The 21140-nt window shown below is 35.6% G+C and overlaps 3 protein-coding genes across 5 annotated transcripts; 1 reads left to right on the forward strand and 2 right to left on the reverse strand.

Annotated features, from left to right (window-relative positions):
* Positions 1 to 2628: 2628 nt before the first annotated feature.
* LOC119998494 (transcription repressor KAN1-like) lies at positions 2629 to 7569 on the forward strand. 2 transcript variants are annotated; one of them, XM_038845845.1, is made up of 6 exons: positions 2629 to 3654; positions 3745 to 3821; positions 4305 to 4350; positions 4651 to 4819; positions 6184 to 6277; positions 7285 to 7569. In XM_038845845.1, the coding sequence occupies exons 1-6, from the start codon at positions 3033 to 3035 to the stop codon at positions 7372 to 7374; spliced, it is 1098 nt and encodes a 365-aa protein (XP_038701773.1). In that variant the 5' UTR covers positions 2629 to 3032; the 3' UTR covers positions 7375 to 7569. The 2 variants fall into 2 exon arrangements, with proteins under 2 accessions (XP_038701773.1, XP_038701774.1); XM_038845846.1 differs by having other exon boundaries at positions 6187 to 6277.
* Positions 7570 to 9254: 1685 nt separating this feature from the next.
* Positions 9255 to 14670, reverse strand: LOC119998762. Its single transcript, XM_038846165.1, has 12 exons — positions 14381 to 14670; positions 13963 to 14060; positions 13767 to 13853; positions 13549 to 13678; positions 12895 to 13440; positions 12462 to 12604; positions 12174 to 12371; positions 11954 to 12044; positions 11667 to 11835; positions 10611 to 10721; positions 10427 to 10523; positions 9255 to 9493 (listed from the first exon to the last, which is right to left on the reverse strand). Exons 1-12 carry the CDS (start codon positions 14468 to 14470, stop codon positions 9448 to 9450), a joined length of 1806 nt encoding a protein of 601 aa, XP_038702093.1. The 5' UTR covers positions 14471 to 14670; the 3' UTR covers positions 9255 to 9447.
* Positions 14671 to 15573: 903 nt separating this feature from the next.
* LOC119998763 (14-3-3-like protein A) lies at positions 15574 to 19109 on the reverse strand. Of its 2 annotated transcripts, none has more exons than XM_038846168.1 (5): positions 18930 to 19109; positions 17461 to 18024; positions 17230 to 17352; positions 16001 to 16117; positions 15574 to 15877 (listed from the first exon to the last, which is right to left on the reverse strand). In XM_038846168.1, the coding sequence occupies exons 2-5, from the start codon at positions 17941 to 17943 to the stop codon at positions 15809 to 15811; spliced, it is 792 nt and encodes a 263-aa protein (XP_038702096.1). In that variant the 5' UTR covers positions 17944 to 18024; positions 18930 to 19109; the 3' UTR covers positions 15574 to 15808. The 2 variants fall into 2 exon arrangements, with proteins under 2 accessions (XP_038702096.1, XP_038702095.1); XM_038846167.1 differs by having other exon boundaries at positions 17461 to 17958; positions 18930 to 19107.
* Between the last annotated feature and the right edge of the window lie 2031 nt (positions 19110 to 21140).

Here is a 21140-nt window from a genome sequence, read left to right on the forward strand (position 1 = left end):
TGACCCATGTGTAGATGGGTTGGTTGATGGTTTTTAAAATACCATATCGTCGGTTGGCCGATAATTATCTATCAACTGGTTATTTTAAAGAAAATAAAAAATAGTATAAATATTAGTACTTAATTATTATTATTGAAATAAAACCGCTAATTTTGTTATTGTTATCGGCTATTACCAGCCAACCGACCCATTATCGATCGACCGATAATCAACCATCAACTGACCCGAAAAATATCGGTTGCCAACCTACATCTGACCCATAAAAGTTGGGCCAACCGACCCAGTCTCAGCCCTAATGTGAGAAATTAACATGAGTGAGCTTACAAAACTCCATGGCTTATATAAGTGATGAAGACCATAGAGAAAGAGTAGTAATATTTCGTTATGTTATAAAATTAAAGGGGGACCCTATGACCCAAAAATAAAAGGTAAAGTTGGAGTTTCTTACACTCCTAGTAAGATGGGAGATGTTTGGCAATGCTTTATCACATTAGAAAAGACATTGAAAATATTCCTCTCCATGCAACACACAAGAAGAGAGAGAGAGATAAGCAACCAATAGTCACTTAATTTTTATCTTTGCTTTTTGACATGCATTTGGGGTCACAATCTTCTTTGATGAAAAAGAAAGGAATTACTATATATATGCATCCATTGTTACATAAAGTAGTGAAACACATACGTAGGTTCCCAAAAGCCTTTTCATTTATTGTGTTTTGGGAATCACGAAAGCTCATTTATAATCTCTTTTTTTCTCTCTCTCTATTTACATCTTAAATTTGTCCAATTCCATTGTTGCAAGAGCATGTCCAATGGACACTTGATAATACATTTTCAAGTGTTGAAAAGTGAACTTTATGGAAAATTTATAGTGTTGGAGTTCTACAATGGAAGAAAATGAACACTTGAAAACACACTTTCTTGATAATGACACTTGAAATATAGGTTGTTGTTAAAAATGACACTTGAAATATGAAGTATGTATATAGTTGATGAATAGTGAAAAGAGAGATGATGAAAAGGAAGAAAGAGATGATAAAAAGGAAGAGAGAGGTGATGAAAAGGAAGAGAGATGATGAAAAGTAAGAAAGAGATGATAAAAAGTAAGAGAGAGAAAATAAAGAAGATGAGTATGAAGTGTTGAAAAGTATGAAGTGTTGATGAATAATGTATATTGTGGGACCCACTCACCCAATTAAGTTATGCCACGTAGGAGAGAGTAGAAGAGAGAGAATGATTTTGAAGTGCTTGATATAGTTTTTACCACAACCCTGCAATAACTTCAAAGGGGGTTAACTAAGTGGTAAGTTTTCAAAATTAATTATTGTCAAAAGCCAAGAGATCCTAGATTCAACCATCACGTTTAACAAATAGAGAGAAAGTCTTGTAATTGCCTGGCGAAGATAGGATGTGATTTAAATGATTACATTTTGAAATAAAATAGATAAATTAATAACAATTCGGGGAAGATTGAGGGATTTTAAATAATTTTATTTTTTATATAATTAATTATCATAGATAAATAAATGATATTTTCTATTTCATTAAAAATAATTAAAATAGAATTAAAAGGGTAAAATTATGAAAGTTTAAAAACCGGTTAGTCGAACTAGTTGATTTGTCCGGTTCAAAGTTGGGTTGATTGGTTCAATCCAATTCCACCGTATTTTTAATTTTATAATGATATTCGGACTGAACCATGTCTAGGTTCCCGATTCAGCCGGTCGGACCATCCGATCTAATCCAGTTACAAAAACAAAATATGGTGGCATTGAAGATAGCAGCATACACTAGGGACATTACATTTATCTATATATATAGTTTGCTATCTCTATGGGCTTAACATTTAAAGAAAGGGGGTTATTTCCCCAAAGATTAGAGTAATCTCGCTATAAAAGTATAAATTAAGATTATGTAGGATTTAGTGAATCTAGGGCTTGAAATCCTAAGTTAGTCAATGTGGACAACATAATAAAACCCAGCAGGATAGTCGACAAGGTTGTTAAAACTTAAAAGATTCAGTATATAATAGTATTTTAGGAGCGAGAAAACACAGAGAGGAGCGAAGAGAGTGGAGTGGGGGACTATGAGTCGGATTTGGGAACTTCACAATTCCATAGAGTTTACAATTTACATTTAATGGTGAAGAAAAAGTTAGACAAGTTTTAAAAATGAAAAAAATAAAATGTGGTGTAATGTGACACATCTCTCAAACCATTTAATTGAAATTGTAGACTCTACAATTCTAAACGAATTGTAGAGCCCCCAAATTCGACTCATAGGCTGCCATTCTCTCTCTACTATATTATATCCCATCCTCTCTAGATAAGTAATTAAAAAAGGAAAAAAAATCATTTATTTACTAATATTATTAACTTATTATGAAAATGCAATTCCAATTTTTCTCTCCCAGCTATCCTAAATGTCGAGATAGAAGCACACGATTTTTATGAAATCATGGAACATACATGATTCTTATGAAATCGTGTACATACATCCTAACATTTGGGATGAAAAAAATGTTATTTATTATTATATAATGTTTTAACTATAGAGAGAGATATGGGACGTTGTGTTTCTCTTCTTCCTCTAGTGTCATTTTCCAAGATATACTCTTGAGGATCACCAGTCACCCAAATCCTCTCTCTCTCTCTCTCTCTCTCTCTACATGCCTTTCTGGGTTTTCTTGTTTCTTATTTCCATCCTTTGCTTGCCTTTTACAACAACTATACCATTTTGATCTTTCTCTCTCTCTCCCTACTTTATTCCATGCACCTTTCTTTGATTATGTTTCTTTCTTCAACAAGAGATTTGAGTATTTTTACATTCTTGTGCTTTTTCTTCACCAATTCCTTTAATTTGGTCACTTAATAAAGCACAAAAACCCAATCAATTGTTCTTCTTTTAAACCCTTTTAGCTTTTCTTTCAAAAAATTAAACCCAAATCTCCTCCTAATTAAATTGCCAACTTGATTATAATTTGCACTTTTTTTGCTCTTCTTTTTGTTTATACCAAGTTACATTATAAGAAAATGCCATTGGAAGGAGGGGTTTTCATCCAACATTCTTCAAACCCAATTCCTGATCTCTCTCTTCACATTAGTCCTCCTAATGCTACTTCCACTTCTTCTTCAATCAATGGAATTATAGATACAAATTTCAATCTTTCAAGCACTTTGATCAAGACCACTAGTGATTCACAACAGCCTTACAATACTGAGCTCTCTCTATCACACCCATCTAAAGTGATTGATGGTAGTGAAATAAGCCTAAACCATGGGGTTTCACTACTTGATGTATCTTCATCATCATTGGACGGTGGTTTGAGGCCGATTAAAGGGATTCCGGTGTATCACAGCCGTCCGTTCCTCTTCTCTTCTTCTCCTTTAAACCACAACCACAAAGATCCGACGATGAACCAAATCCCTCCTTCCTCTCTAGGTCATAATCATCAGTCTTCTTACGGCCGGTTACCGCAAACAGCACCATCAAGGCTGAATGGGTTTTATGGATCTTGCGATGATGGTATGATTAGATCAAGATTTCTTCCAAAATTTCCCACAAAGAGGAGTATGAGGGCGCCGAGGATGCGATGGAATAGCACTCTTCATGCTAGATTTGTTTACGCTGTTGAGCTACTTGGAGGCCATGAAAGTAATAAATAAGTACTCTTATCATTTTCTTGTAGAATGAATTCATATGAATTTCTTTGTGAGGTTTTGATTTGATTAAAGTAATCTGCAGGGGCAACTCCAAAGGGAGTTATGGAGCTGATGGATGTCAAAGATCTGACATTGTCTCATGTCAAGAGTCATTTACAGGTTAATTTCATGATTTCTAATTAATTTCTCACTCTGTGTGTGTGGGATAAAGAGGTGATGAAGGTTTAATTTCTTACTGGCTTTTATATATATATATATATATATAGATATATAGAGAGAGAGAGAGAGCTGAATCTGAAGGAGACAAGCTTGTGCTGCAAAAGAGAGAGAAGAAGAAAGACAAAAATAAAGTCATGATGCCTCAATAATGCAAATAGTACCTCCTTATCGAAACATCATCCTCGTGATTAATGGTGATGACGAATCCAAGACAAACCCAGAAGCCTTTTTGAGAGAGAGAAGATAAATATGGAATAATGGGTCTCTTTATATATATAAAAAAACTATTTCCTAAATGTTTTTATTATTCTGAATTTTGTATGTTTAAATATATGGTGTTTTATTTTCTATAATTTTTCGTATGTTTGAATTTTATGTGATTAAAAGGTAGAGTTTTTGATCCTTCACTATGACCTTTGGCAGATGTATCGAACTGTTAAAACCACCGACAGACCTGCTGCTTCCTCAGGTATTGTAATTCCCTCTACCCTATATATATATGTAGACACACACACATATGTATGTATATGGGTATATGTGTATGTATCATGTATTGTTTTGGCTATAACCTTACTACAATGAACCTTCTTGTGTTTTTACTGTGAAAATTAGAAACTTAATTATTGTCCCTCAATAACTTTCATTTGTACTAAACCCTAACATGTATGGATGCGGCACATATATATATACACACACACACACACATGCATGCATAGATACATAAACTTTCACATGTTGTGTTTAATTTCATGTAACATGTTGGTATCAGATGGATCAGGAGAGGAAGATATAACCTCAATAGGCAATAATATTGATGCAAGTGAAAGAATATTCAGAAATCAAAGAGGACCATCATTAGATGTATCATTGCAACAACAAACGGACTACTCTTCTACTACTAGTAATAGTACTACTTCACTCTGGAGTAACCCTTCAAGGTATATACATATCTATATATATATATATATATACATACATATATTAACACACATTTAGCATATGCACATTTTGAAATTGGTAGACTAAATAATGAATGAACAACTTGTTATTACCTTAATTGGCTTAGAAATGCAAACCCAAGTTCACCATTTTTGAACAATGAAAAGACTACTTGTTATGGCAGCTTTTGCTTTTATAACTTCTGTTTGGGTTTTCTTTCTTTTGTGTTTTTTGGGTGGATTTTCTAATGACATCGGATTTGTAGCTTTAGTTGTGACATTGGGTAGTAAAGGAAGGGTAGTTAAGCAATCAAATGCATGCTAATTAGGATATGAGGGAAAGAAAGTACAACATCAGCAGCTACACTTTATCGTTTTCTATCTAAAGTACTGTAGACTGTAGATTATTACTACGTATCAGGATGGTTGGGCTAGCTGCTAGAGAGAGATTGCTATGTTGTTCTTCCATGTCCCGCACAAGAGAAGAGCAAGATACAGAGCCCCCAAGTTGATCCTCAGGAGGGACTCTCCGATACTTAAGTTATAGTACATATGTGATTCAAAAATTAAGAGTGCTCTTATGCTTGGAGCTCATCCTTTTGCTAATAATCAAAAGCTAAAAGTTCAGAGTTACGTCCTCTTTACCTAGTGCGGAGTCCTTTTTTTTACTGACTTGGGTAGTCCAGTTCCAATAGGGAAAAAAAAAACTTCCTCCCTAATTCTCAAGAAAAAATTTCGAGGATGTATCCCTCTTCTTCCTTTCCTAGTAGGAGACTGATATTTCAAGTAAAGATTCTTTACTTAGAGCTTTCGGTTCCCTTAGGTGTTGGTCATCGCAATGCCTTTTTTGGCGACACCTTGCTCGACATCTCGGTGTCATATTTCATTGACACATCATTTGGAGGGTCTTTTGGTATTATCAATAGTATGTCTAGGTCGTTGAGTTTAGTGATCTTCATTCTTCACTTAAAGTGTGGACGTTTGGTATCCATCAAATCTTCTTTTGAATTTGTTCTTCTTTTCTTTTATTTTTTTTGTCTCAAATAAATTAGTAAATATCTATATCTATATTTATAAAGCATGTGTGAGATTTAATGAGCATTCGTGGATATTCTAACTTAGTTTCTTTTTGATGAGAAAACCCTTATGGTGCAAATTGACTCCTCTACAGTATTTGCACATATATCAAAAAGAAGATGAATTAGGGTTTTCTCTTATTAATTTATGCAAGTCATCTGGTGATTTACATCAAAATTTGTTAATTTTTTTTAACTGAAAATGCTAATGATATAGCTGGAAATTAATCTCTCTCTCTCTCTCTCTCTCTCTCTATATATATATATATATATATTTGATGCATGTAGTAGAGAGGCCTGGCAACAAACAAATTCCAATGACATGGATGGACAAAGAAAAGGATCATTCAGACAACAACAAAGATTTGGAAGACATACTGAGGTATTGATTAAAACCTAAAATAGTTATGAGTTTGAATAGATTGTGCATGTTACTATGAGAGATCAGTGTAGGGAGACTACCCGACTTTTGTTTCGAGTTTGGGCATGGCTAACACAGATTTAATGTGAGAAAGATTTTTCACCTTCCCTGCTTAAACTCATAACCTCTTTGTTATAAAAAAAAATGTACCCAAGTGACCAGCGCTGGACGTACCAGCATATCCCTCACTATTTTTTTTTTGATAAGAGGATTAATTTTATTAAAAGGGAGAGTAATATCCTAATATAGGAGCTGATTTTGAGTTGGTTTAAACCAAATTTAGAGTGTTTTGGAGCTGATTTTATAAATACAGAAAGTTACAAGTAATTACCAATACTTTTACCAGATAGTAGAAATCATTTTTGAGGGGTTGGCTATACAATTGGAAAATTTACAAATGTTGTCTATTTTCGATGAAATTTGACTGATTGAAGCGAAATAGCGTTTTAAACAGAACCAAGCGCCCTTGGCTGACCCCACCCCAATTTCGCGAAATTCCATTCTTTTAGGGCCTCAAATCGATTGTTTTCTGTTTTAGCCAGGCGTGTTTTTATAATTTTACATTTTCGTGTTTTTTTTATCATATTATGGTTGTAGCCGGCCCTAGAGGTCATTATCTTTTCATTCTATCAATATATCATAAAACCCTAGAGAGTTTCTCTCAAGTTTCGGGTGGATTCCCATGTTCTTTATATCAAACGTTGGTTTGCTTTATGTTTTTATTTTCCTTTTTTGATCTGTCTGCATTATATCCCTCACTATCATAATCTAGCAAGCTAGAGTAATATCTATTTTTGACTGATCAGTTTTCATTTTTATCTACTTATTTTTATGGAAACAAGTATGTATAAGTAATGTCAAACTCAACCTTGGTATGTATGAATATTCAACATATTTAATCCCTTTTATATATGTTGTGCTACATCTGTTTATTAATTAGGTGCATCTACAAATTAACATTACTGCAGGACTGTGATTCAATTCAGATGAAAGGATATTTAGAGTCTAATTTGTATTGCAAGAACCCAAGTTTGGAGTTCACATTAGGCAGACCATAGGATATTGGGAAGGAGCTATATAAGTTCTACTCCTCATTTTCCTCTCTGCATGGTTGTCAGGTATATATGTTCGCTTGTAAAATTTTGAAGAAATTATAAATGTGTATTATTCAGCATAATTAATCCAACAATATATCAAATTCATCGCGATCAGACATGAAAATTCTAGACTGTTCGGATATGAACTCAAAACATTCAAAGTTTCCATCGCGATGAATTCATTCGTTATGCTAAATACTTTATATTTATTATGCACAAGTCCTCCCCAAATCCGATCATGAGTGACAGGAATGATAGTATGAGTTGCTAAGAGGAAGAAAAGAGGCCAAGATATATACAGTTGATCAAAATATTCTTATTTCTTCAATTGTGGTGAATATATTGTGGGTGGGAGGTGGTTGTGAATGATCAGTCACAGTTGTGAAATAACATGGAATAGAGGAGGAAATGAGAAAATACTAGATGTATGTATTTAGTTTGGAGTAGTCCCTACAGTATGGAATGAAATTAAAGCATCAGTTGCAACAATACCATTGTCTTGTGGTCATACGCTGGACTTTTATTCAACCCACTTTGTCATCAGGTGGGAAATTTATGTGCATGCGGGTTTGGTGGTCCGAGTTTAGACCCATATAGAATGTCCAAAGGGCGAACTTTTATAGTGTTCTCAATTAGTTATGGCCGGAATGGGTTGTTTGTTGCTTTGAATTTATTTTGCGGCCTGTTAAAGTTATAAGGTCGAAAAGAAGTCTAGATTAGAACTTCAAACTAGAAGGCTATGAGAAAATGCCCAAAATCTCAACTCGAGAAAAACCTATGGGTTACGGGATTCGACAACTGCAATAAAAAGGAGAGTGTGAGTAGTGATGCAGACACCGACTGATGATCCTGTACGCCGTAACAAGATAAAAGCTTAACCAAAAGACGATTCATAGTACAATCAATGGAGTCTGTGATTACGGATGATGACTGAGGATCTAGCTAGGGTTTGAGAGCGAAAGGTTTAGACTAGAATCGAGTCTCGCCGACTGAGGAAGTGACATTCAGTTTGCTGTTTTTTCAAATTTTAACCCCAAATCATAAAAGGATTAGGTTATCAATTGTATCTATAAATTAACAGACAGGTTCCGTCTTCTCCAAGCAAACAATTCTGGTTTCTCTCTGAAACTTGTAATTTCTTCTAGGGCTTGAGTGAACTTGCAATCCACAACAATCATGGCAAGAAAGAGAAGGATTCCACTGAACGAGCGCGACAAAAAGTCCATAAGTGTTACCTTCTCCAAACGTCGCAAGACTCTATTTTCCAGGGCAGCAGAGACGGCCTTACAATGCCAAACCCAATAGCAATTCTGGTTTCATCCCCAGGTCAGGGGCAGCGCTCTAAATTCTTCAGCTTCGGGAATCCGTCAGTTGACGATGTACTGAACTCCTACCTCGGCTGCAGCAGCAAAAGCGAGATGAAAATCGACGATCGAGCGAGGCCTTTGTGGGAAGAGGTGAATGAATTGGAAGTTGAAGTGAAGAAGATGAGAGATAGAGAAAAGAAGGGGGGAGACCGTGATGGAGATGATCAATGGTGGTTCAGAGATACTGAAAGTATGGGGTTGGATGAGTTGTGTGAATTCACTAATCGATTAGAGAAATTGAAGGAGGATGTGAGGGTTAGGTTAGATAGTGATTTTTCTGGTGTGGTTGATGATGGTGATGGCAAGAATGAGAATTTGAAGGAGGTTATGGATTGGTATTTGAAGCAACTACTTGCATAAAATTGTTTTTCTTTATTAGATTCTCTGTTTTTGGGATTTTGAACAATTGTTTTGTACACAAATCCGATGACTCAAGTTTATGTACTTATCGAAACACAAGCTACTAATCAACAATTGTAATGAAACACAAGCTACTAATCAAGAATTACTTCTAGGCCAATCCATTAGCATATGTTACTGTATTACATTCAGAAAAACTGACTCCAAGGAACTTGTGGTTTTTCAAAGTGAAGACCATACAAAAAAAAAATACAAAATACAGAATTCAAGCAGAAGCTGCATTTCATACTGAAAGTGTGCCAGGTCTTCATGCAGTCAAAAGGTGGTTGCTGCAGCCTAAAACCCGTTTTCTCCTGTAATCAGAGAAGAACAATGATTAACCAAATCAATTTCAGCAAAAAAACCACAAAACAAAAACAGATAAGCAAGTCAACTTGGCCCTTCGGAAAACTACTTTGATCTTCTGCTCATTCATCGAAATACATAATTTAGTATACTTGTGTAAGCTTCCAAATGACAGTAGTAGCAACATTTAGAAAGCTTGAACAAAAAAGCATCAACTGAAGCAGTTTTTCTAAGTAATTAGCTTGTTATTTTATCACTAGTGCAGTGTATCAGATAACCAGAATGTTGTAAAAGGGGAAAAGCAAAGGAATGTGGTTTAATACACTAGGCCAGAACAACAGTTACTCCTATAGACCAGGAATAAATAAAACTAATGCATCTACTAGAGAAATTTTCATTGTCCCCAATTGCCTCACAATTCTGCAAACTGCATATTTGTTTAAATGAAGCAACATCAATATTCTAGATGTTAAATCCAATTAGTTCCATATAGGAAATGCATACTGTAACCATTTGGAATAAAGCCTAGACAATGAGCATCCGCACCATTGCCATTTAGTTGGATATCCAACTTGTCTTCCGTTTTACAGTCTTAATCAGATAACACATGCAAAATTAATGGTAAATGCATATAAGGGTATCAAATCAGACAATGCATAACGCAAAAGGAAGCTTCCGCAACACAATAATAGAAGAATGAAAACCCCTTTGGAGGACCAGTGGAGATTGCATGAAATAATTAAGACAGACGAGCAGAGTTATTGCCAGAGCTTTCATGAAATGTTATGGACTGAAGTACCCATTGACAAATCTATGCATCTTACCAAGTCAAAGAAATTCGTGTGAAGATAATGATCTCTAAACTGGACAGGCATTTGCTGGCACACCAACTAATGAAATAAAAAACTTACATAAGTGTGAAAGGCAAAGCTTTAACTTACTTTAAAGAAGAAATGCATTTCTCAATTTCTTCTTTCTGGTCGGCGTCATAAGAAAACCATTTTTCATCATGTGCATCAGAATCCACAGTCCCCATATCTGTATGTTAAAATGCAAGGGGAAAAGTGATATTGACTAGCTCATGTATTTTATCATCCAATCATTAAAATATGCATTCATCCAAACCTTGAAGCAAAACATTTGGTTCACCGGTGTAGCACTTCAATTTCCAAAGTACAGAACCATTAGTATCTGAAAGGATGGGCTCCGTTCTAACAGCATCAGATCTTTGTTCCACTATGATAGGAGGGCAAAAAGAAAGTCATTATATCAAATATAGAACTAATGCAAATAGCAAAAGTCCTTGCAAGTATAAACAAAAATCCAGAAAAAAGAGTTTTTTTTTTCCCAATTGGTAGAAGGCAGCATGTAGATTGACATGGTTTGCAAGAACTGAACATGGCATGCTCAGCTTTCATTGCATGAGGACTGCTAATCAATTTTGATGTTACTAGGATGAATTCATACGAGTAAATTGTCAAGTACATGAAAATAATTCTATAATCATGCCAAACTATAAGGGAAGACATTCTGCAGAATTATTATACTGGTCTGGGTGTCAGTAATAATGCCTTATGGCACAACCACTCATAAGCAACAGATCATAGTCATGTATTACTATGTTAAACAGCCACCAATGATGGACAACCCGAACATACAATGGAAGAGTTTTGTAAACACAGAAATTTTGGGAAAACACCAATCTGCAGTATCTAAAGGAGGGTTTCCCTAAAAATCATCATTCAGCTTTCTAGATATGTTTGTCTTATCAGAACTCAGAAGTTCAGTGAAGAGGTCTTTTCTTCTTTGACAGTTTATTAACACACTTGAGTTGCCAGATACTCCCTATTATGGCAAGTTAGATAGTTGTCCCTCGACTCTTTCTCAAATATTCATGGACAACAGGCAGGTCAGCCAACATGATTCACGTTGAAAAACTGATGAAACATAACTTTATTGTCTTTTTTTTTTTAACCTAAAGCAATGCACTAAGCATTCGATATTTCATGGTAGAAAATGTGCCCAATGCAGCAAAATCCACAAGTGTAAAAAAGGAAAAGAAAAGTTGTCATTTGATTTAGCTCAACACTTTGTGATGCCTCATCTGGACCACCATCACACCAGCTTTTCAAGCACATATGAGACAATAACCATTAAACGTGAAAAGAACTGCATACGTACTCTTTAGTGCCATGCCCTTTGCCTCCAGCATCTCCATATGAGCTTCCGCTGCTTTACTTTTTATTTGAGACACTAGAGCTTCATGCTCAGAAACTGAAAGGGAAGCACCAGTCTTTGCCATAATGGCTTTAGCCAACTCATCCTGTATCTTCTGCTTCAACCATTTTTTCTGTATGCGCCAAGGAAAAGAAAAAGGAAGCAATAGGGCGTTAGTTTTACACTTTTACACAAGACAATACCTGTGTATAGTCGAAAGAAGGAAAAATGTGTTTTCCAACTTCTCATACCTTATCCTTTGCTACTGAAATCTTTTCTTTAGCTTCCTTCTCCCTTAGTAGAAATTTTGAATTTTGATCATCAATGACCCTCCTCAAGCACCTACAGGTAACCCAATCAAATAGATAGAAAGGAAAAAATCCAACCACTTCCCATCTTGTACTAAGTTCAAGGGAGGGGGAACCATCATTTAAAGAGACTGATTTTCTAACACTAGCCTCAATCACTTACTTGGTGCTTAGTGCTTTATCACATAGAAAGTTCAAGAGCTTGAACTTTTTTGTGATAGTTAATTTCTCATATCCATCAATGCCCCCGTTGAAACAGTCAGAAGGGAACTCACTTGACATGTATGGGTATTCATAGACAAGTTTCCCTAGAGCTTGTACCCATGGATGTTGTCCTTTTGTTGGACTAAGGGATTTAGATCTGACAATAGTTCCAATCACTATTTAGTCCCATAAAGGCATAAGATATTGAGCATAATATATCTACATTGGATTGGAGCATAAAGGTCACCTTTCTCCCTTGTCTTCCAGTATCAAAGACAATAATCGAATCTGAATCCAAGCTAATATAGTGTATTGTGAGCGACGACCACTTGCCCCATGTGCAATTTCCTTAATTACAATTCCAGCATTTCCTTTCTTCAACTTTAGGACCTAGTGACATATAAAGCAAGAGAGTAACCATTACCAACAATAAATGCAAGAAAAATTTTTTGCCTCCAAGAGAATAGACGATAAATATAACTGACGCAACTAATTCATGGTCAAAGCTCTGACATAAGGTGATTTATTAGAAGAAGAGAACTTTAAGATTTTATAACAAATTTCCATCAACAAACCATAAAAGTTAACTATCCACAAAGAACAAATGCTTTGGCAAATAACACCATGATGTAGAGTGAAACAATCTTGCACAATGTAGAAAGAACCAGATTCAAACTTACCTTTCCAAAAGATGAACAGAATTCTAAGAATTGCAATGCGTGCCCAACATCTTCCGGAGGAAACAAAACATCTTCTACAATTGTCAACCTGGAGCCTTGTGGCAATTGAATCTTAGCATCAAATTTTTCGTTCTGAAATTCTGCAGCACTCATCTTAAAATGGCATGACTCTATTGCTGTTCTTGCATCTTTGCATGTTCCCCTATTTATCTTTTGATTTTGATCCACATCCAAGGAAGCAGCCTTCAAAATCTGTGTCTCAGACTTCTTTTTCTCCTTGAGTTCACCTCCATCCTTTTCACTCTTCTTCACTTCCTTCTTATTACCGTCCTCACAAATTTTGGGCTTCTTTGCCCTACTATTCCTTAAGGCACCATCATCGTCTACATTGCTATTGCTTATTTCCCTCAACCCTCCTTTTTCTGTTTTATCTGAGTGACTCTCATTTGCCATTGCCAATTTTTCTTGAGAATCCACATTTGTATCACTGTCCCCATCAAAAGAATTTTCCTTTCCTTGCTTTCTGGGCAAAACAACTACAGGCTCCTGTGCATACACAAATCAGCACATGAACAATCAAATATTTTATCATCAAAAACATGTAACTTAGCCACCATAACCACACAAAAGCAAACAAGAGAAAGCACTCCAAACCTTTTCAGAAGAAGATCGTGCCTCGGGTATTTCAGGGCCATTGACTTTAAGCATTTCTGACACCGAAGAAAACCCTTGTTCCTTTGCCGTGTGCACTAGCATACCAGTAGGTCTGTGACCTCGTTTCTTCCTGAAAATGATAAAAATCACATAGATTAACCCAAAACATAAACTAAAACTCTCTCCAACCAGAAATTTCATAAAGACCATATACTTACATGCAGACGCTACAATTGCAAATATCCCTACACTTTGGACAACTCCACTCTTTCAATTGTTCCACATGAGCTGCTTTCTCTCCATACCTAGTTTGAGATGAACCAGAATGTATTGAGCAAAAGACGATCAACACAAAAACCCAGAAAGAATTTCTTATAAAACCCATTTGACAGTAAGTAGAGCACCGTATCTAACCTGTTCAAAAGGCATTTGTGACAGAAGTTAATGGAACATATTTTCTGCCCTTTTTTGTTCTTACATTGAGCGGTGAAGTCTCTTGTCTTTTGCCGACACTTCAAAAGATAACCAAACAAGACATTGAGATTTTGAAATATTAAACAAAATTAGGGCAAAAGCCATTCTACGGATAATCAATTGCAAGATAATAATATCAAACACAAAAAAATAAATAATAAATAAAACACCTAGATCCTTAGAGTTATACTGTTCAATTAAATTCGGAATTAAAGGAATATCTGAAATTACTCAATTGCAAGATTCCATAACTGTGAAATTTTAGCTAGTTCAGTGCCGCCAAATTCGAATCAAACTACAAAAGAACAAAAAACGAATCATATCCTAAACTGTATCCAAACAGCTAATCTGAAAGCACCTGATGACAAGTTTTTCCATTATCAGAATCATAGATTCTACCACCAATGAGACGAACTCCGGGGCACTTGCTGGGACTCTTATTGTCCATCTACCTCTCAATTTTTTCTTCCGAACACAGCAGTGACAGTGTTTTTCTCACTGTGGAGAACAGAGAACTAGAATCAGTCGGCAGTCGACAGTCGGCACAGACATGAATTGGGTGTGGAGACATGACAGATAAGCAAGCTTTTTGAGGGACGTCTGTTTGAATTTCGTTTCCCGCTACCACACAAACAGACGGCGGGAGAAAAAAAAATGAAATTGTTGGAATTTAATCTTGCGCCAAATCAAGGAGAAAGTCTTCGCATGGGCTTAGTGCTTTAATTAATATTTTGGGCTTTTTTTACATACAAAACAAAATGTGTGCGATGTATTCCTACTATAAAGACAAATAAAAAAAGTTCAAAAATAAAGAAAAAAGTTACAAACTTATTAAAACGCCCTTCCTCCTTTTTCTTTCTTCACATTTTCGATGACTACTGAATTGAAGCTCTAGATTAATCTGACCAAAACTCAATCATTACCAACCATAAATTATCACTTGACTCGCCCAAAAAACTTCATAAAATCTCAGCCACCATTTGAAAAATAACTTGATCCAACTAATACGACCAACGCCGATAATCATCTACTCTACGGACCAAGGCATATCATATTTGAAACTCAATTCAATAAAATAGGTGAAATCGTTCGAGTTTCTATATCTAAAAATTTGTTATCTATTTCAGATTTACAAATATTATATTTGTTTTGGATATGATAATATTATACATCTTCAAATGAAAATTTTGTATTTCAACCTTTATTGTGAGGACATTACCAAATAAAATTATTGTGTTTCATTATTCTCACAAATATAATAAAGCACATATAAAAAATATATATAAAAAACAGATTAACATATGAAACAAATAACATATGAAATAGATAACATATGTTGCAGATTAGTGGGTCTGATGGACGGCTGCCGTCCAACCACTAATCAAGGGCCGCTAACCCACCAAAAAGAAGTGCCGGAACACCATGACGAATCCCCAACCATCATTGGTTGTCGTTAGTGGCTGGTTTCACCAGAATTTGACTTTGAAATTGCGGCTAACCGTGAAGAAAAGTGTCCAATCCGGCTGCCGGAGAAAATGGCAACACCGTATATAGGCATAACGAATTGGATTAAACAAGAAGGCCAAACCAATCAAAGCTTCATCAAAAATAATAAAAGCACAATTATGATCTACCTGGAACATTTAAAACCTAGGAGCTGTCTGCAATCAAGATCACCAAATACATAAAGAAATCCAGAAACAACAACCCACAAGGCATCTAAAACTAAGTAAATGTCGCAAGTTTAAAAAAAAGTACAGGATAGGATAGTCTGCGATATCTAAAATCACGACTGCCGCCCCTCGCCAGATTCGCGTTTCGATGATGCCTCCTTTATTTCATCTCCAGCATCATCCTGAAACCCAGAACAATGACGGTAAGACGACGTATAATCAATCTTGTTAACCAGCATTAGTTGCCAGGGCACTTAAAGATCGCCAAATAAATGCCATCAAGGGTATGAGAAAGTTACACGAACCGTGATATCAGAAGTCCAAAGTGTCAGATTGTCTCGGAGAAGTTGCATGATCAAGGTACTGTCCTTGTATGATTCCTCACCCAAGGTGTCCAGCTCAGAGATAGCCTCATCAAAAGCCTGCCAGCCAAGACAGGTTTGGCCATTACGAAACTTGCATGTAATCCAAATCCCAATACTGTAAAGGAAGAGCTATTCTACAATTTATCTCTGGGTAATTTAAAATTTTCGTATAGGCAAGCAAAACAGTTCTCTCACGGTAAACCCTACCCACCAACCACATCAACAAGTTCATGTATTTCCCCAATAAAAAAAAAAGAGAGAGATTTTGGGGGGTGGGGGTTCGGAGAGTAGGGTAGGAAAAGACAAAGAAAAGGGAATAAACACTAGAAGATGGTAAGGAAAACCCTCCAAAAATTCATTCTGAAAGTGCGACTTCGTGTCAAAACAGTTTGTGAAAAATAAATGTGAACACTGAACAAATTCTTGGTGCTTCGAGTAAAGCAAACCCAACCTAATTTAACCATTCAATATTTACTATATCTGTCAAATTCACGCTATTTGACCAATTAAATTGCACTCAAAAACATTATTAATAAAGTTGAGATGATATAAATGAATCAAAGCTGGGCCTGCTCCGCTGCTCCAATAAAAAACTCTGAAGAATCAAAAAGCTTGATATGTCTACATATAGAAAACTACAAATCTGAAAAGTCCTATCTGAACAAGAATGAAGTAAAAGAGGAAGAGGAAACATAATCCATCATGCATATGGTTTTTTGTCCACCGGAAATAAATGGTTCGTGACATTCATCAAGATATTCGCAAATCAAGCTCAAGTTGAAAAACTATGGGGTCATAAGTCATTCTGGAACCATCTCTCATTGAGAGCACCCAAACACCAAGTTAGGGAAACGACATATTCACAAGAAAAAAAAAATTGAGTCTTACTGTCTTAGTGAAAGACATGAGCACAACAATGTACAGAAATAAAATCCCAAATGAAAGTTTGGAACCTTTACATTATATGACTGTGCTCATAATATTAAAAAGAATCAAAACATCATAAGCAAATAATAACCTAAAGCATGAATGGCAGAAAATGCACCAGCTCCACAAATTCTCAATGATCAACAAACACAAAGAAAAGAACATGAATCTGCATTTTGTAACTTGCAAATTAAAACAAAGACAAAGCAGAAAATACGACATTACAAATCAATAAAAAATACCTGCTTCGCAAGATTGCAAGCACGATCAGGGGAATTGAGGATTTCATAATAGAAAACAGAGAAATTCAATGCAAGTCCCAGCCTTATAGGGTGAGTAGGGGCTAGTTCAGCCAGAGCAATGTCCTGCATCCAAAGTGAAAGCAGCAAAGCAATAAACACAAGGAAAATTAGGTGTGAGTCGGGGAAAATGCAAAGAATGGGAATGTATGCCATCATGGCTTGATCACACACCTGGGCGGACTTGTAAGCCAACAAAGTGCTCTCTGCAGCTTCCTTCCTCTCAGCTCCAGTCTTAAACTCAGCCAGGTACCTGTGATAATCACCTTTCATCTTAAGATAAAACACCTTGGACTCAGCGGAACTGACTGAGGGGATGAGATGCGACTCTAGAATGTTCAAAATCCCATCACAGATCTTGCTTAGCTCAGACTCAATCTTGCCCCGGTACTCCTTGATGATATTAACATGGTCTTCATTTCCCCTACTCTCTTCCTTCTGCTCAATGGAAGAGATAATCCTCCATGAGGCCCTCCTTGCCCCTATCACATTTTTGTAAGCTACAGAAAGGAGGTTTCGTTCCTCAACAGTCAGCTCGTCAACATCCACTGTCTTTGCAACTTTCTCCATGAACTCCACCATTTCCTCATATCTTTCAGCCTGTTCAGCCAACTTGGCCATGTAGACATTTTCCTCTCGTGATGAGTCGGGCGACATCTTTTCTTCAGCAGACTATTTTACAATTCGGTAGAGTAATTGCAGGCGTTGATATAATAGATATGATCAACACAATTTTCTCTTTATATATATAATTAAAGATTCAAAAGCAGCAACAGCAAGTGAGTACTAAAGCTTCATTTCCCATCAAAGTAAAAAATAAAATGTTTAAATACAACAGTTATTGTTTCAATCCTCTAAAAGAACATCTAAAAGAGTAGGAATATTTCAAAATAAACTGTCAAGTTGAATCTTATTTTCTCTCAATAGCCAAAATTACAATATCTCAATCTGCCTGTCAAACATAAAACAACTTCACCAGTTTTCTCAACTGCCGAAAAGATGATAGTTACATTTTCATTAGCCATGAACAAAAACGAAAAGAAGACAATGCATGCAACTCTATTTTTTATATCTTCTATTTACTTCAAACCCACAAATTGCTAACCAAACCATCACTAGAGACTTGAGTGAAAACCTAAATTACCTAATAATTCCCAGCATTCTCCCCAGTAATGAATTATAGTGGAATGTTAAATCTCACATTTATATCTCTATCTGATCTCTTCACCAGAGAAAAGCTCACAAGGGCCCTTTCAAGGTCGCTTGAAATAAAAGAAAATCAAAGTACAGAATTATAAACGACGCCATCATTTTCGTATCCTTTGGGTCATTTATCGTGGAAACTACACAGATCCCTTTAACTAACAACGATATGTCAACTCAAATTTATCGAACGGCCATAAGCAACTCTGTTGCCACAAAGAGATTATAAAAAGGTATTATCCAATTCAAGCAATCCGCCTCTTCCAATTTCAGCATTTTCCCACCAACCAAACAAATAAAGTCATCATCCCAAAGAAAACCCAAGAACGCAATAATTCCAGATCTAATCAACAAAATCAATGGGGAAAAACAAAATAACATCAAATCAAGAATAGTTCATGACCTAATAGAAACAGAGTGTAAGAATATAAACCACGCACCTATCTATCAAGATTCGTCGAAATGAGAGAGATTTGAAGTGTTAGATTGTTGGTGCGAGAAACGCGAGAGCGGCGATGGCTGCTTAGAAAAATGAGAGAGAAGTGGGTCGGAGAGGTCCAATGAGAAACCGAGAAGTGTTGCGTAAACCGCGGAGTTTGATCTTCGCCTTGAGCGTCAACGGTGCAAAACACACGAATCAAACCGGCAATGATGACCCTCTCTGGGCCTGGCATCGACTGGGCCTTCAATTGACATTTGGGTTGCATATTGGGCCTGGGCCGCTCGAAAAGAAAACTGGTTTTGCTAGGTATCTCAACTTTTGATATACCAACGTTATCCCAACTTGACGTGGCATGTAATGGATGGTTTGCTTTAAATATAAGGGCCCACACAAATCTTCTCGTTGTATGCTACGTCGTTTTACAAATTCTTTTGGGGGCCTTTAATGTTATTTTCGTCCCAACTGTTAAGTAAGGTTAGTGTATATAAGTGTCATTGTAACCCTCCAGCTGATATCTTGTATTCTTTATCTAAAATAGTGAAAACTCTCTGTAACTCCAAATACGTAACACTTGGTGAGCCATGTCAGCACTAGTTTTCATGTCCATGCATGATATCTGCTTACATCTTTCCCGTACAGAGTCATTTCTTTGGCAAACTTATGGAACATGTTCTAACTTACAAAGCTAATAATTGTAAAAGTATGAAATGGATCATGTTGGGCCCGAATGCTTTTTATACAAGATCAATTATTGAGTCAATTAATCATTTCTTATTGTTTATAATCTGGAAGTTGTGTCAAAAATGTCACACCTCATTCACATATTTTCCTTAAAAGGGTCCCAACATATCGAATTGTATTCATTTATCTAATAAAATAGGTGGGAGAATCTAAGACCCAAAGGCACTCGAGTCACAACAAAGATGGATTACATCCCACAATATGAGAACTACATATAAAGAAAAGGACAAACACCGAACGACACAATACTACACCGAACATTGCCACGATATGATTCACATTTAATTACATCATCTCAGACAGTCATTTTATTGCTTAATTTAAGCTATAGTTGATGTTACATGTGGTCTCATCTCATACGCAGATCAGGTATAAATAACTGATCACGTTGTCAACTGGCTCACCAAGTAATTACCAGCTATTCTGTACTATTATTTTAAAAAATGAAAATGTAAATCATTGATTTTTTTCATTGTTTGGATATACCAAACTCAGGCAACAAATTAATGTACTACTTCATTATTTACTCTTATACCAAAATGATTCAAACATTTTTTTTATATACAAGTTTATCGTTTGAGCATCTGATATACGTTTAAACTCGAGTCAAAGAAGCTTTTCACCAGACGATAGAGTACGTTGGACCAATTCCCAACGTTTAACCATAAGGGCATTGTGGGAGGTGATCGAACTAAAGATCTCCCTCATCAATACAGTTTGGCCTATGAGAAATTCAATAAGTAAGCTATTTTCCAAATGGTTAAATAGTTCATATATACCAATCACGTATAATTTATTTGATTTGATTTTATCAATAGATCAATAGCATTGAAGTGACAGCAAAGCTGACAAGATCTCATACCTATTCAAGATAAATCTTGTATGTCCATGCAATATCTAATTTTATTTATTTTTCCTTGTTTAGATATAATATACCTAACTCAACCAACAAATTAATACACCACTTAACTATACGTAATTTAAATGATAGAATAAGGTAATATATATAAATCAACTGAAAGAATAAGAAAAACTAATTTATCTTTGTCATCAATCATCATATTAATTTTATAACACAATCGTCCAAAGCCAATTTATTGTCATTGGACCCCAATTTGAGAGTTAATGGAGGGACAAATTAACAGCTGTCCAAATCTATGAAAATGAAACAATTCCTACCATGAAACTTATTATCTTTAAGAAGATAAATTATCTAATTACATGAAATAATGTCACTGAAGCTTCATATATAACAATCACATATATTTATTTGGATGCCCGAGCTCCGTTGTAAATAAACTACAACAGATCCCTTTGAAGTCCTATTTTGATCGGTTTTACGAATTCAATAATATTTTTTTTGTTTGAAGTAAAAATCAAATTTAACATAAAAAATGTTAGAATATTCTGGATTTATATCCAACGATCCATAATTTTTATGTATGATATTAGAGTGTCCTCTTCTGTA

This window comes from Tripterygium wilfordii, chromosome 5, assembly GCF_013401445.1.
Source record: "Tripterygium wilfordii isolate XIE 37 chromosome 5, ASM1340144v1, whole genome shotgun sequence".
In the NCBI taxonomy this organism is placed as follows: Eukaryota; Viridiplantae; Streptophyta; class Magnoliopsida; order Celastrales; family Celastraceae; genus Tripterygium; species Tripterygium wilfordii.